The 13,981-nt window shown below is 39.0% G+C and overlaps 1 protein-coding gene across 1 annotated transcript; it reads right to left on the minus strand.

The window, feature by feature from the left end:
* Nucleotides 1-11,987: 11,987 nt before the first annotated feature.
* On the minus strand, nt 11,988-13,841 carry PpBr36_04162 (uncharacterized protein; the record flags this gene model as incomplete). Its single annotated transcript, XM_029891326.1, has 1 exon — nt 11,988-13,841. The coding sequence occupies one exon, from the start codon at nt 13,839-13,841 to the stop codon at nt 11,988-11,990; it is 1,854 nt and encodes a 617-aa protein (XP_029749911.1).
* Between the last annotated feature and the right edge of the window lie 140 nt (nt 13,842-13,981).

Genomic DNA, 13,981 nt, shown 5'->3' on the forward strand with positions numbered 1-13,981 from the left:
TTCAGGATTCGGCCCGTTATATAGAATATATCCGTTCTAATCGCTCCGGGTGTAATATTTTGGGTTTATCCGCTGTTTAGATTCGTTATATTGGGCGCTAATATTTCAAATTGGATACGGAGGTTAAGGCGTTCGAGGAGCAGATCCACGCATAATAAGCGAAATTGCTCCGTCTGTAAAAATAAAAGAAATTGTGGTTTAAAATGATAATGCGAACTAAATTTCGCGGTATTAACGATTTGGAGGAATTGGATCGGGTGGAACGTAAAATAACAAAATAGGAAAAGCGGCGGCGATCGGCCGAAACTTTTCCTAAAATGTTTTTCGAATCGTTTTTTCCGGATTCCAATTTTGTTTGGGATTTAACCTTCCCCATAAATCCTTTAAATCCTTTTTTATTGAATAAAATAAATATTTTTGCGCAGCATTTAATCGGTGAACTATTTTGTTTATGTATTTCGATTTATAATATATGTTGATTATCTTTTTTTAAACGGTTCGTCTGGTGGTATAATTTCGAGTTTTGGTCGGTTTTTCACTTTTGGGAATAATAAATGGTGCTTTTTTAGGTCGTCCTTTTTTGGCTCATTTGCTCGTAAACTCAATTCCTGGTAAGATTGGCGGAATAGTTCCTGGTAATTTTGGAGGTGATTAAAAGGTTCGCAAATACTTTTTTTCGTATCCGTAGTTTTCCCATTTAATAAGGTATTCTGTTTTGCCGTGGTTACGTTTATGGTCCAGTATTCGTTCGATTTCGTAGGATTGTTCTGCGTCAATTTTAATTGTTTTTTGCGTACTGGTGCCGTGCGGTGCTGGTTCTAATAGTAACACGTGGAATACTGGGTAGATTTCTATAATTTCTAAGAATAACAGTTTATAATTGTTAACAATATGGGTTGCTAACAGGGGTTTAGGCATTAACCTAGGTGCGGCGTGGTGCTAGTTGCGTTGTAAAAACCTGCAATTACAGGGCTTAAATGCACTAAATTATCTATTAAATTTGGGATTAATAGATTTAATTTATTGGTGGGGGAAACTTTGCTTTATTTCCCTTACATACTCTCCGATATCGAAGTGGGGGTCCGCACCCCGCAAAAAGTTCCGGTACCGCACACGATTTTCCGAAAAGTTATTTTATATGCGTTGTTAAAAAAACACCCTCATTTCCATACAAACCATTTCTGGGTTCGCACTAATTTGCTAATTTGGTGAAAATTTCAACCCGGTACAAGGTAGTTAACTCGTAAGTGCAGGGTGGGTATTAAACCCGGTATAGGGTAAAACCCTATTCGCTAATTTTAAATCGCAATTCCTGCAATATACAAAATATAATAGAAAATTTAACAGCCCCAATAACCCCACTTCGGTACTATTTATTAGAGATTATATACAAATAAAAATGAACTTATTATATGCTAAATAACGTATATAATTAACACCCCTTTTTTTTGCTACTATTTACATAAAATCGGAAAAAAAAAGTACTTGAAAATAAAACCTTAAAAAGAAAGATCCCCTTATGTCCCAACCCGATTCGAACTCCCGATATAAACCCTTTGGATAATAAAACCTTTTATACCGACTTGTAACCCCCGAAATGGACGAACCCCCGAATTGAAAAAAAACCCAAAATTGTAATAACCCCCGGATTCGAACCCCCGATTTGCATAATATTAACCCACGGAATTAATTATTAAACCAGGTAATTAATTTGGCTGTTCGTTGGTAATAATCCAAATTAGGCATATTATATAAGGTATTTCGAATGCGTAAACCGCCCAAAATACGAGCTTTTTTAATTTTAATTCAATTTTTGGTATAAGGTCGGTGTAAATTGTTTATTAATTAATTTATGCAGGGTAGATTCGGGTAATACGGCCGGTATTAGGCTAACAAAAATCCAATATTTGTAAGTAAAGGAAATATAATGGGTAATTAATTAACGAATTAATTGAATACCCTAAAATTTAATAGGTAAAAACTAAGTTTTTAGGGGTTTAAACCCTATAAACTTTCAAAAAAACCTTGTAAATTGGAAGCGTTAAGGGTTTTGTTAGGCTATTAGCGGGCATTTGTTTGAATTCCAGGTATTTTGGAATTATTAATCCTTTTGTAATTAACTCCCGTACGTAATGAAATTTTAATAACGTATATTTAGTACGGTAATGGTACGTAGGGTAATATACGTTAGTTATAAAACCTGTATTATTTTCAAATATTGCAATAAAACCTTTTATAAATAATCCAATTTTTATAAATAAGCTTTTAAACCACTGTATTTTACGCAGGGCTTCCGTTAAAGCATCGGTTTCGGTTTTTGGAATGTTTAAAACTATAATATTAACCTTTTTGCATTTCCACGTTATAGGGCCCCCAAATAGGGTATACAAATATCCGTAAATGGATTTTGAATTTTCCCTAGTGTGAACATGGCTAGCGCAGGGCTAATTATATTAGCTTCCCTACATTATTTAATAACGGCTAGCACGGGCTAATTCTATTAGTCACCCTGCATCGAACAAATAAATGAATAACAAATAAAACGTATTCGCGTTTATACACACAAAGCTTTATATATCACGTCTTTGTTCATAGTTTCAACAACAAAACAAATACGTCATATATAATCTAGCTTAGTGGTATAATGCACGTACCATAATCTATATCATATATATGTTGTTGAAGTGCGTGGGTTCGAATCCCGTTGTGGTCGCAGATTTTCTGTGCATGCATAAGCACAATAGGCCGTTAGGCTTAATGGGCCGCTAGGCTTAATAGGTCGGCAGGTTAGTCACATGAATAAGGCCAAATCATGTGACGTGACCCCGCTATCCGGACATCCGGATCGAAGATCTGCACCTACGGATTCGAATACGTAATTCACAACTTAGCCTTAGATTCATCACCTTTATCACCTTCACAACCTTCATCGATTCAACGATTCAACGAATCGATTGTGCAACAATATATTATCTCTATTACCCGCTAGCAGACGGTTATCTGCCATTTTAACGTTCCATCAACCTTATACGTGATCCACTTTTCCCCGCGTTCAAGATTAAGCTTATTCTATCTCGTAACCTCCTCACACCTAGCCCCGGCAAAATCGCTATTATTAAAACCCAGTAATTTTAGGCCTTTAAAACCCTTTATTAATAAATTGGGTGGTAATTCGGCTTTAAAGACTTAATTTCCGTAGTAAATAAATAAGGATTTAATACCCGCTTAATAACGTAATAGGTTTTTAGCTGCCGTTAAATGGATTATAGTAATTTTTATTAAAAAACGTAAAAGCTACTAAACCGTAAAACCGATATCCGGGCGCGTTAATAGTATTAACTACATAAGGGTGCCGATAATACGCTAAAATAATTTAACTTTTAACGCACTTACGGGCTTACCCCCGTTATATTTTAGCATACCCGGCTGTAAGCGAATAAATATAGGTTTGCAATCAGCTAATCCGAACGTTGCTAATACTTCCTTTATATATTAATTTTAATGGAGCTAAAATAGTCGTTTAGGCCTATCCTTTATAATTTGAACGCCTAAAGAATAGGTTGCAGGGCCCCTGTCTTCCAACGCGTATACCTTATTAAAACGGGTTTGTAAATCCTAAATATATTGCAACTTAGGACCTATTACAGTGGGTGACCCAGAAGTGGACATGCCCCTGAAGTGGACACCCTCCCGAAGAACTGCCATGAAAACAACGAACATGCAATTAATCGTTTTTCCGCAATAAATCGCAATAAAACCTATATTTATTAATTCGCAGCAAATTCCTTTACATTATAATCCAAAAATGAAACCGTAAATCCCTGGTCCTAATCCTGATTTCGGTGTTGTTACCGGATTTTAGCCTCCATGGCCGCCCTTTTTTGATCCAGGCCATAAACCGCTTCCTATATACCGGCCTGCTTGTAAAAAGAGTTTTGGGCTTCGCGGCGCACGCGTTTTTTAGGTACAGGTTTGAAAATCTTAATTTCTTCGTTTAACCGCTTATTTTCGGAGGTAAAACTCGCGATTTGAGCAATTTAATAATTTATGGTTTTGGATACCTTTTATATAAAGCTAACCAAATCTTTTTTGCATTCGCCCAACTGGCCTATTATTTGCATAACCTGCTTTTTAATATTTTGGGAGGTTTTTGGGGTCCCGAAAATAACGTTGGCTATATTTTAATCCGAATTACGGTTAAAAATCGTTACCTGGATAACCCCTAAATTAGGATTTACCATTCGATCCGGAGTTAATGTTTAAAGGGGTATTACCGGCCAAATCCCGGTTTTGCGGAAACCGGAAATTACGTTGCGAACCGATAAACCGGTTGCAAAAACGTTTCAATAGGCGGTAAAAAACCGTTTTCGTTATTTAGGCGCAATAGTATTTAACGACGTTAAAAATCTTATATATTGCCGGTAATAGGTTTTAATAGGGTTAAAAACAGAAACATTTAACGGTTAAATAAAATGTAAATTGTAAACAAGTAAATATTCGAAAAAAAACCCTATTTTTAAACGCTTTAAACATAAATTCAGTTAATTAATGCGTTAAAGCTTAATCCAATACCAATAACCGCTATTTTGTACTAATATCTGGCTTCGTTTCAGGCAAAAAAACCTGTTTTATCCATTTAAAAGCGATTTTAAAATTAAACCAATCCGTGGGAGTCGAATCGTACGCCCAATCCTTAATATTAGGTGGAAACCACTGCGTTTATAAAATATTGCCCGTTTGGATTACGGTTGGGGTAAATTTTTTTCTTTTTGCAGTTACCGCCTCGATAATCGACGCCCAAATGGTATTTAACGTATGTATAATTTCAGCTTAATTCCGGCGTTTTACGAAAAATAAACCGTATATTTTTCCGGCCGTTATATCGTTTTGTTAGAAACCGTGTTCGTTTATATTTACGATATATTTGGGTTTAATTTCGAATTTGGTGATTATTCGTTGGTATTAGTTATAAAACGCTCGGATCGATTCGGCCGTGGCTTTTTTAATTCGCGCACCCTTTAAAAAAATCCCGGATTTGGTTTTAATATCCTTATTACGGCGTCAAAAACCGGCCAACCAACGCTTACCGAAGGCGTTTACGCGTTTTTTCGGCGGTACTAAAAAAAAGCGAAATTTTTAATTATTTGGTGCGTGGGCGCCCTTCCAACGAGTTTTTCGACTTCGATCCAACGGTTAACAAACTTTTCCTGTTCGTTAAAAAGTAGTTAATACGGTTTATGGGCTTATTTTCGATCGAAAACGCCGTTAAGGCGACGCATAAGGGTGGTTTTTGGCACGGCCCACTGCGCGGCCGCTTTATTTTTCGAAATGCCTGATTTTACGGCTTTAACCGCCTGGGTAAGCCTAAACTCCAAATCTTTCGGCATTACGGCTTTTTTCGGCTTTAAAAACGCGTTATTTGCGGTGCGTTGTCGCGTTGAAGTAGGTGGGTTGTGTTAAGGATGCTAGAAATTGCTAACAAAACAGGTGTCCACTTTAGGTGCATGTCCACTTGTGGGTCACCCACTGTAGCAGGTAATCGTTTACAAAAATATAGATAAAATGTTTGGATTTAACGTTATAAAAAACAGCGGGATTAGAGATTAATAGTTCCAAAACCTTTTTTAAAGAATAGGCTTTTGAGTTTGTTTTACCATTTTTTGGACCCTATTTCAAATCGTATAGCGCTTTTTCCAACTGTATAATTTGCAATTTTTTCGGATTATAACCCATTTCCACTAAAATCTTAACGGTAATAGGGTTACAAAATTTGGCCCGTTCGTTAAGACCGTTTGGAATTTACAAATATATATTTACGTCGGTAAGGTCACTATTTAAAAGCGCACCAATAAAGCCGATTTGTTCAATTTCCCAGTTTTGTGCATTAGTTATAGCAAATAATATACGCCAGGTAGGTAGTATATTAATAATAGCAAAAGTTTCGATATAATTTAGGCTTTCGTGTTGTAAAAAACTCCTAATAATAAACCTAGTTTTGTGTTTTATAGGTTTATTATTTTCATCCTTTTTAAATTTAAATACCGGCCGGGTAGAAACGAGTTTACGGCCTGTAGGCATTTTAATTTTAGGGATAAAACGGAAGGTTTTTGCAGTAGCGATCTGGTTGAACTTAAACGTTAAAGCAGTTAACCATTTAGCATTTTTAAGGTTATTCAAAACCTGTTGGTAATTATTTGGTTTATTATTTTTAATGGGTTTTTTTTTATTTTCTTTTTGGTTTAAAAACAAAAATAATGCACGTAATTGATATACATTAGATCTGGGTTTTCGAACTGCGAATTTAACTCCATATTTTGTATTTTAGGTGCTAAAAACACCGGAATTTCGGTTGTTTTAGGTACTGGATTAGGTACCGCTACCGTCATAGGCTTTGGGGGGCGAATAATAGGTTGTACAAGCCTGGCAAGCACTGTATTTTCAGGGTTTAAATGCCCTGTAACAGGTGGTAAATGCCCTTTACTTTCAGGGCTGTTTAGGAGATAATTATCCGCTGGAACGCTGTTAATTTCGTTTTCAGGTTCGGAATTAGAATCCCCCTTTAAATTTCTATTTTCCCTTTTTAAAATCTCTAGCGTTTCCTCTGGAATAACCAAATTTTCAGCGGCTATACCCTTTATAATTTTTACGGTAAAGGTTTTGTATACGGTCCGTTTAGCGGGTGCGTAAGCCAGCGCTGTAAAATTTGATAAATGGGTTAGAATTTCACCGTTTCGGTGCGGGGAGCCAATTTATTAAATTTTTGGCATTTTTCCAACGGTACAATAACCTGGTATACCATACCAATAACCCGAAAATACGCTAAATTGGGCTTATACGGTAGTCCAGGTTGGAATTCGGAATAAAATTCCTCGTAAAATGTTAAATCCCTATTAACTACCGTTATACGGTTAACTAAATCAACCACGGCAAATAGTAAATAATATTATAAATATAATGGTAAGCCCGCCGTTATAATGGTAAACCAAAATTTATCCAAAATAATTCCTAACGGACCGTTCCGTTAATCCGTTTTAACCGCGGTTATAGGGATTCGAAATGCTAAAATTAATACCTTTGCTTATAAACCAACTTTAAAAATTTATATTAACTTCGTACCCCCCATCGAAATGAAAATTTAGGGGGTAACGCCCGTACGTAGCTTTTAAAACCCTAAAAGACCTTCAATAGCCACTAAAACCGTAGGTCCGGCTTTATTTCGTAATAGGATCGACCAACGAAAACGCAATTTTCCGTCCACTAATAATAAAAATACGGGCTTTTTATTGTAAAAATTAGGTTTCAAAGTTACTGTATTACCTTTTATAAAATCGAAAATATTGGGGGGTGTAAGGAGTGCGATTTTATTTGTACGCCTAATAAAAATGGTTTTAATACAAGCAATACAGGTAATTGTCCTAATTTTGTCGAAATTAAGTAAACCTTCTATAATTTTAGCGGTTTTCTTTTAACAATAATAACCCTATATACCCTAAACGTCTATACTATAATAGGGTTTTTGGGTTTGGATTTCGTTATAATTACCTGTAGTTCCGTTTCCTTTAGGGGTTAACCAACCGTCCGTAGTCCGTTTTAGGCCTAAAAAAAGGTAATTTATAAAGGTCTGTTTTAAATCCGCTAATAAAGGAGGTTTTGACAACGGATTTCTTATATAGGAAACCCCCTTTTTTCGGAAATAATCTCTTTTATATTAGGTTATATAAAAAGGTTATTTAACGGTGTGCCGGGCTTACGGGGCCCAATTTCACGTGGATTTTCAGGGTTTTTACCGTTAAATTTCTGCGTTATAGGTGAATTTACGGCTATTTCCGTGTTTTGTTCGGAATTTAGTTTTTCCGTTACCGTATTTTCCTCCGGTTCCGAATCGGTGTAAATTTTATAGTCCTCGTAATTTTCGGGGTTTATATTATTTAATTTTATTTCTAACGGGGTTACGTAGCCTTTTATAACCTTTTGTAAGGCCCTGCCAAAAGCGGTACTATATTTACCTATTATATAGGTGTAATTCGAAATAACGTTATTTCGAATAAGGATGTCGCACCCTTTAACTTTTAAATAAAACGAATATTTAACGGTATTTAAACGTCCCCACCTTTTCCGATTTTTATTATACAAAATATTTTTTAATAATACGCCCCCTATATTATGATACATAAAGCCATTAACTATATTTTTTCCAAACGAAAGGATATATAGGACGTGATTTAACGTAATTCTTTTAAATTCGTCAGCGTTTTGGCCGTAACGGACCTATATTTTCACACTTCCGGTACTTACAGGCCTAATAAAACCACCTCCTGTACCGATTTTAATTGTAAAGCCGGGGGTATAATCGGTAAAAGATTATTTATTTGCAAAAATATAATGCGTGCTATTTGTATCGTACAGGATAAGGTAGCCTAGCTTCCAAGGCTTAGGGGTCCCTTTTACGCCGCGTTTAAATTTCGTTTTAACTTTAAAATTAGCTGTTAACACCTATGGTTTTAACGTTTTACCGGTATCGGTTTCCGAATCCGAATCCGAACGTAATTTTATAATTCCGCTAACAGCGGAATTAACCTTTTGTTACAAAGCGTTATACGCTGCGCATTCGTTAACGTTACCTGGAGTCGAACCCGTAAATAATTCGAAATCCATAAAAATTATGGACGTTCCAGCGGTTAATTCGTTGGAGGAGGATTTAATATTTTTTGCAAAAGCAGAATCCGAATTAGAGTTTTTATTTTTTTTTCGTAATTTAAAGGTGTTTTCCTGCCTATTATTTTCCTTTTTAACGCCTTTTCTAACGTTTTTTTAGCCAATTTTTTACCTTTAAACTTATAATTAACAACCTTAGCCGTTGTAAAACCTGAAATCGAACTTTCGGATATAAGGTCCGCCATAAGGTATTGCAAATTTAATTTTTCCGAATTTTGGCCTATTATTTGCAAGGCCCGTTGGGTATTGCGTTGGCGTTCGGTCCAAATAAAAAGTATCCCTTCCAGGGCCCGTAAATACTAATTTCGTACGTTTACGGGGTCAATTTGCACGTTGGTATTCGCTAATTTAGCTGTTGATAAATTCAAACGGTTGTTAAATTTAGGTATTAATCCTCCAAATTTCGAAATATTTAAAACGTAAAATTTCCGATATAATAAATTTCGATTATTTTCGGGTGCAACGGAATAGTTATTTTCTAGAGTTTTATAAACCGTTACGGGGCTGGAATGCCATGCAATGGATTTTAAAGGTTTTTTAATTAAGCTATTTTTTATAAATAATAATAGGATTCATTGCTCGTGTTCCGGTAAGGTATCACCAATTTTAGGGTTGGAAATAAATTCCGCTGCTTTTATAACCCTGAATTATATTATTAACCCCTATTTCCACAAATCGTGATTGTTAACCTTTATTAATTTACAATTTTCGGGGAAGGAAAATACCCGTTTCGATAGGTTTTTACCTATCCCGTCACGTAAAATTAGGTTACCGGGTGGATTAAAAGGTGCCGTAGCGGTAATTGATTTAATATTTAAATTACCATTTAAATTAGTGGAATTACCGTTTTTTAGGGTTACTAAGGTAGTTAGCTGTTAAATTATCCTCTAAAATTAATCCATTTGCGTAGTTAACGTTTTTAATTACAGGTTTTGGGCCTGTAATTTAGCGGTTAAAATTTCGCTTAGGCTGGGTTTAGGCCCCCTATTTATTGGAATTGGGCCTGGAAAACCCGATATAAAACTGTTTTCCATTATAAGGTAACCTGAGTTATAATTGCAATTCGCTAATTTATAATTATAATTAACTAATTTAATCGTTCAAAAGTAAATACCCTATTTAGTTTAGGATTTGCTATACCGTTTACCTTTTAACGGGTATAGGCCTGTAATTACCAATTACAGGGTTTATTGCTATTTTCAATAGTTAAAATCTATTAAAATACAGGGTTTGGATCCCTAAAAATCGCAACTAATGGGTGCCCTAATATTTATACCAATCCAGGTGCACGTAACGAATTTAGTTCGTTAAATCGGTGCAGGGTAAATTGCAGGGTATTATATAAGGTAACGAACCAATTAACGTAATTCCGCTAATGGGTTTATAGGCTATTGTAAACCCTATCAAACGTATTAAAAAGATTTAATGGGTTATTAGTGAACGAATACAGGGGCTTTCAACCCTAATTCGTCAACGTAAACCCTATAAAAAATTTAAACCAATTACAATGGCGTGCATGATCCATAAAAACCACACCAAAAATTTTGGATTTGCAATGCAAGCGATCGCTGTAATACCTGAAAAAGCCTGAATCGAACGTTAATTTTTAGCAATCCCCATTGTAAATATAGGGGGTTAAATGCTAAATTAGCGCCTAAAAAGAACAATTCGCACAAAATCAGCAATATTTTTGTTAATATACGTGCTGTAAAAATGCGATAATAACCAAAATAAAACCCAAACTTTAGGCTTTTCAGCGATGCAAAATATACTTTAATACACAAATTAAAACCTTTCCGGGCTTGTAATTTGTTAATAATATGGGTAGCTAACAGGGGTTTAGGTATTAGCCTAAATGCGGCGTAAAATCAATTGTGTTGTAAAAACCTGTAATTATAGTATTTAAATGCATTAAATTATTTATTAATTTTGGGATTGATAAATTTAATTTATTAATGGGGGAGATTTTGCTTTGTTTCCCTTACATATTTTCCAACATCGAAATGGGGGTCCGCGCCCCGTAAAGGGTTCCGGTGCCGCACACGATTTTCCGAAAAATTATTTTGTATACGTTATTGAAAAAACACCTTTATTTCCATGTAAACCATTTCTAAGTTCGCACTAATTTGCTAATTTGGTGAAAATTTCAACCCGGTACAGGGTAGCTAATTCGTAAATGCAGGGTGGGTATTAAACCCGGTATAGGGTGAAACCCCATTCGCTGACTTTAAATCGCAACTCCTGCAACACATATACCGGAAAATCCGACAGCCCCAACAACCCCATTTCGGCACTATTTATTGTGGCTTATATACAAATAAAAGTGGACCCATTACATGCTAAATAACGCATATAATTAACAGACCCATTACATGCTAACTAACGTATATAATTAACAGATATTTATATATAATAGTATAATATAATTGCTATATTAAAGTTTCTTTTGATTTTTTTTGAATATATGGGCGAATTATTAAGTTTTTTAATAAAGTATTATTTAAATAAAAGTTTTAATGTAGTATTAATTCTAAGCGATAATTGCATGCACTTTCCACCGCTACGTTAATTTCAAAGTTATATAAATTCATTTTATCCTTCCGAAATACTATTATTCAAAATCATGAATTAAACATACCAAAATATATCAAAAATTAAAAAATATATTTAATACTTAAATATCTATATTGCCTAAAAAGCTATACCAACGGTTTTCGCGTCAAAAAAATGGAAAATCAAATGCTGCAACGCAGGTTACCCCATACTTTCACGATTTTTATTTACTTATTTATTTGAATATTTGATTGCATACAGTGATTATACTGTCAACATTGGGTATATAGTGCGGATATAGTCCAAATACCCGCCATGAGCGGGCAAAATCGACAAGTTGTCCTCAGACTAGAACGAGCGCGATCTTTTCGGCCAATGTGATTGGTCGAAAAGACATGTGGCTGAAAGCTACATGGAGCGCTTGGATCCCGCAGGGGTATAGTCTGAGCACTGAGACTAGGTCAGGTCAACATTGTGAGTGGCCTGTTCTAATAAACTGTCACATACCAGCAACGGTCCCAGGTCAAGACGCAGGGGCCAGAAGTAAATCAAAATGTCAATCCAGGAATACGAGGCGTGCGCTGGCGCCAGTTTAGGCACTGGAGAAACTATCACGTTCTATGCATCTAGCTTTGTAAGACACGTTTTTGTAGTTTCCTCTTCTACTAGTACAAAGGCACAAAAGAAAGTTTATTACCCATGCACCCTCCCTATCCGAATTACAAGATGGTGGCAAGGATGGACAGCACGACAGCCGCCAAGCCACCTGAGATCCTGCCGGCGCCAGCCTTGACAGGCGGGGCCGTGGTGACGGCCGGGGGTGAGGTGGGCCTGGGAGGCAGGCCGCCGGTCTGAACGCCGCCGACAGGGTGTTGGGTGTTGGTGGGCTGGGTCGGGTAGGGCACCGACTGACCTGCGGTGTGGGGCGGGTACACGCCGCCGGTGCCGATGGGATTAGGGGCCTTGGTGGCCTGGCAGCCGGCGTTGCAGGCGGGCTTCTCGGTGATCGTGACGACGGGGGCCTCGGGGGTCTTGACGCCCTCGGGCTCCGTGTAGGACGAAGTCTCGGCGGGGCAGGTGGTCATCGTCACTGTGGTGACCTGGGTCTCATTGGTGGGCTCGGGCACCTCGCAGTCCGTGGTCTGTGTGACGGTCGTGGCGAGGGTCGTGGTCTCGCCAACGGGGCAGACGGTGGTCGTCTCGATCACGGTCGACGTCACAATCTGCTGGGTGAGCGAGGCCGGGCAGTTCTTGACCTTGGCTGCGCACGACGTGATGGTGTAGGTCTTGGTCTCGGTGATGGTCGAGGTGGTGTATCCAGAAGGAGCAGCGGTGATCTGGCCGGTGGCAGTGGAATGGGTAAGAGTGTGGTTGTTGAAGCCGGAGCCAGCGCTTGGGGCGGTGCTGCTACCGGCACCAGTGGTTCCGTTCCGTTGTCCGGATCCGGCGCCAGAGGAGGCGCCGGAGCCAGAGCCAGGGGCCGTACTATTGCCAGAGCCAGGGGACGTGCCGTTGCCAGAGCCAGGGGACGTGCCGTTGCCAGAGCCAGGGGATGTGCTGTTGCCAGCACCAGATGTGCCGTTACGAGAGCCAGGGCCAGAGGGAAGGCCACCAGGAATGGGACCGACGTTGATCAGGCAGAAGCCGACAAGACGAGCCCTCGAAATTGTGACAAAGACCATCGGGGCAACCTCAAGCTTCAGGGCCTTGGCGACACCCTTGGAGGCCTCAGTAGCGAGACCATAACCCATGGCAAAAGACTCCTCGAGGAAGACGGAGCAGATCTTGCTGCGGCCGATAGTGGTGGTGTAAGAAAAGAGATCGAGCCACAGGATGACGTCTACGCCGCTGTCGACGTGGAACATGTCAACCTTAGCGCTCATACCGACGGCAGAACGCATGCGCAGGCCCATGGTCAACTCGACAGCCGAGTCCAGATCGACAGACGCGCCGAGGACCATGTCGAGCGGCTGAGCGACGAGTCCATCGAGGGACTGGCGGACGACCTCCTTGCTGTGGATGGAGATCTCAACGAACGAGTCTTTGGGAAAGCTGAAGTAGAAGCCTCCGCGGACTGCCAATGGGGCAGAAACACCAACAATAAGATCAAGGGCAAAAGCCGTGCCAGCTTCGCCGCTGAAACCGGGAATGTCGATGTTGAGACGACCGGAGTTGACGAGCTCGACCGTCTCATAGGTTGCGTCGGAAGCTTCCAGGTCGACCTGGAAGTAGCCCTTGAGCCCACCGAGCTTAACCAACAATGTGGGCTCCTTGGACAGCTTGTGTGTCATCTTCAGCGAAATGTCGCCCGAAATGGCGGCCTTATGGAGACCCAGGTCGAGCGTTAGGTTGTTGCCAGCGTTGCCGCTGAAAAGGACCACATTTTCCCAGCTGTTGCGCAGGCGGAACTTGGAAGGCCAGAAGACTGAGCGAGCCTCCAAGTCGCCGTCCATTGCCGCTGAACGAGCAACGATTGCGTTGGCTGGGGTGTTGACGACGCTGAAGGGGGCCGGCGATGCCTGGGCGAAGCCGGCCAGAGCCCCGATGAACGAGGCGTACTTGGCGAAATGCATTGTAGGGGGTGGATTAACGAATGTCTAAGTATTCTATAATTAAGTCAAATATATGAAACCTTGTATAAAGAATGGATGCGCACACCTAGAGGTGAAACGCTACAGTACTAACGAAAGACTGTGGGTGAGGTTTGGGATGG

Source organism: Pyricularia pennisetigena, chromosome 6 (assembly GCF_004337985.1).
Source record: "Pyricularia pennisetigena strain Br36 chromosome 6, whole genome shotgun sequence".
Classification (NCBI taxonomy): Eukaryota; Fungi; Ascomycota; class Sordariomycetes; order Magnaporthales; family Pyriculariaceae; genus Pyricularia; species Pyricularia pennisetigena.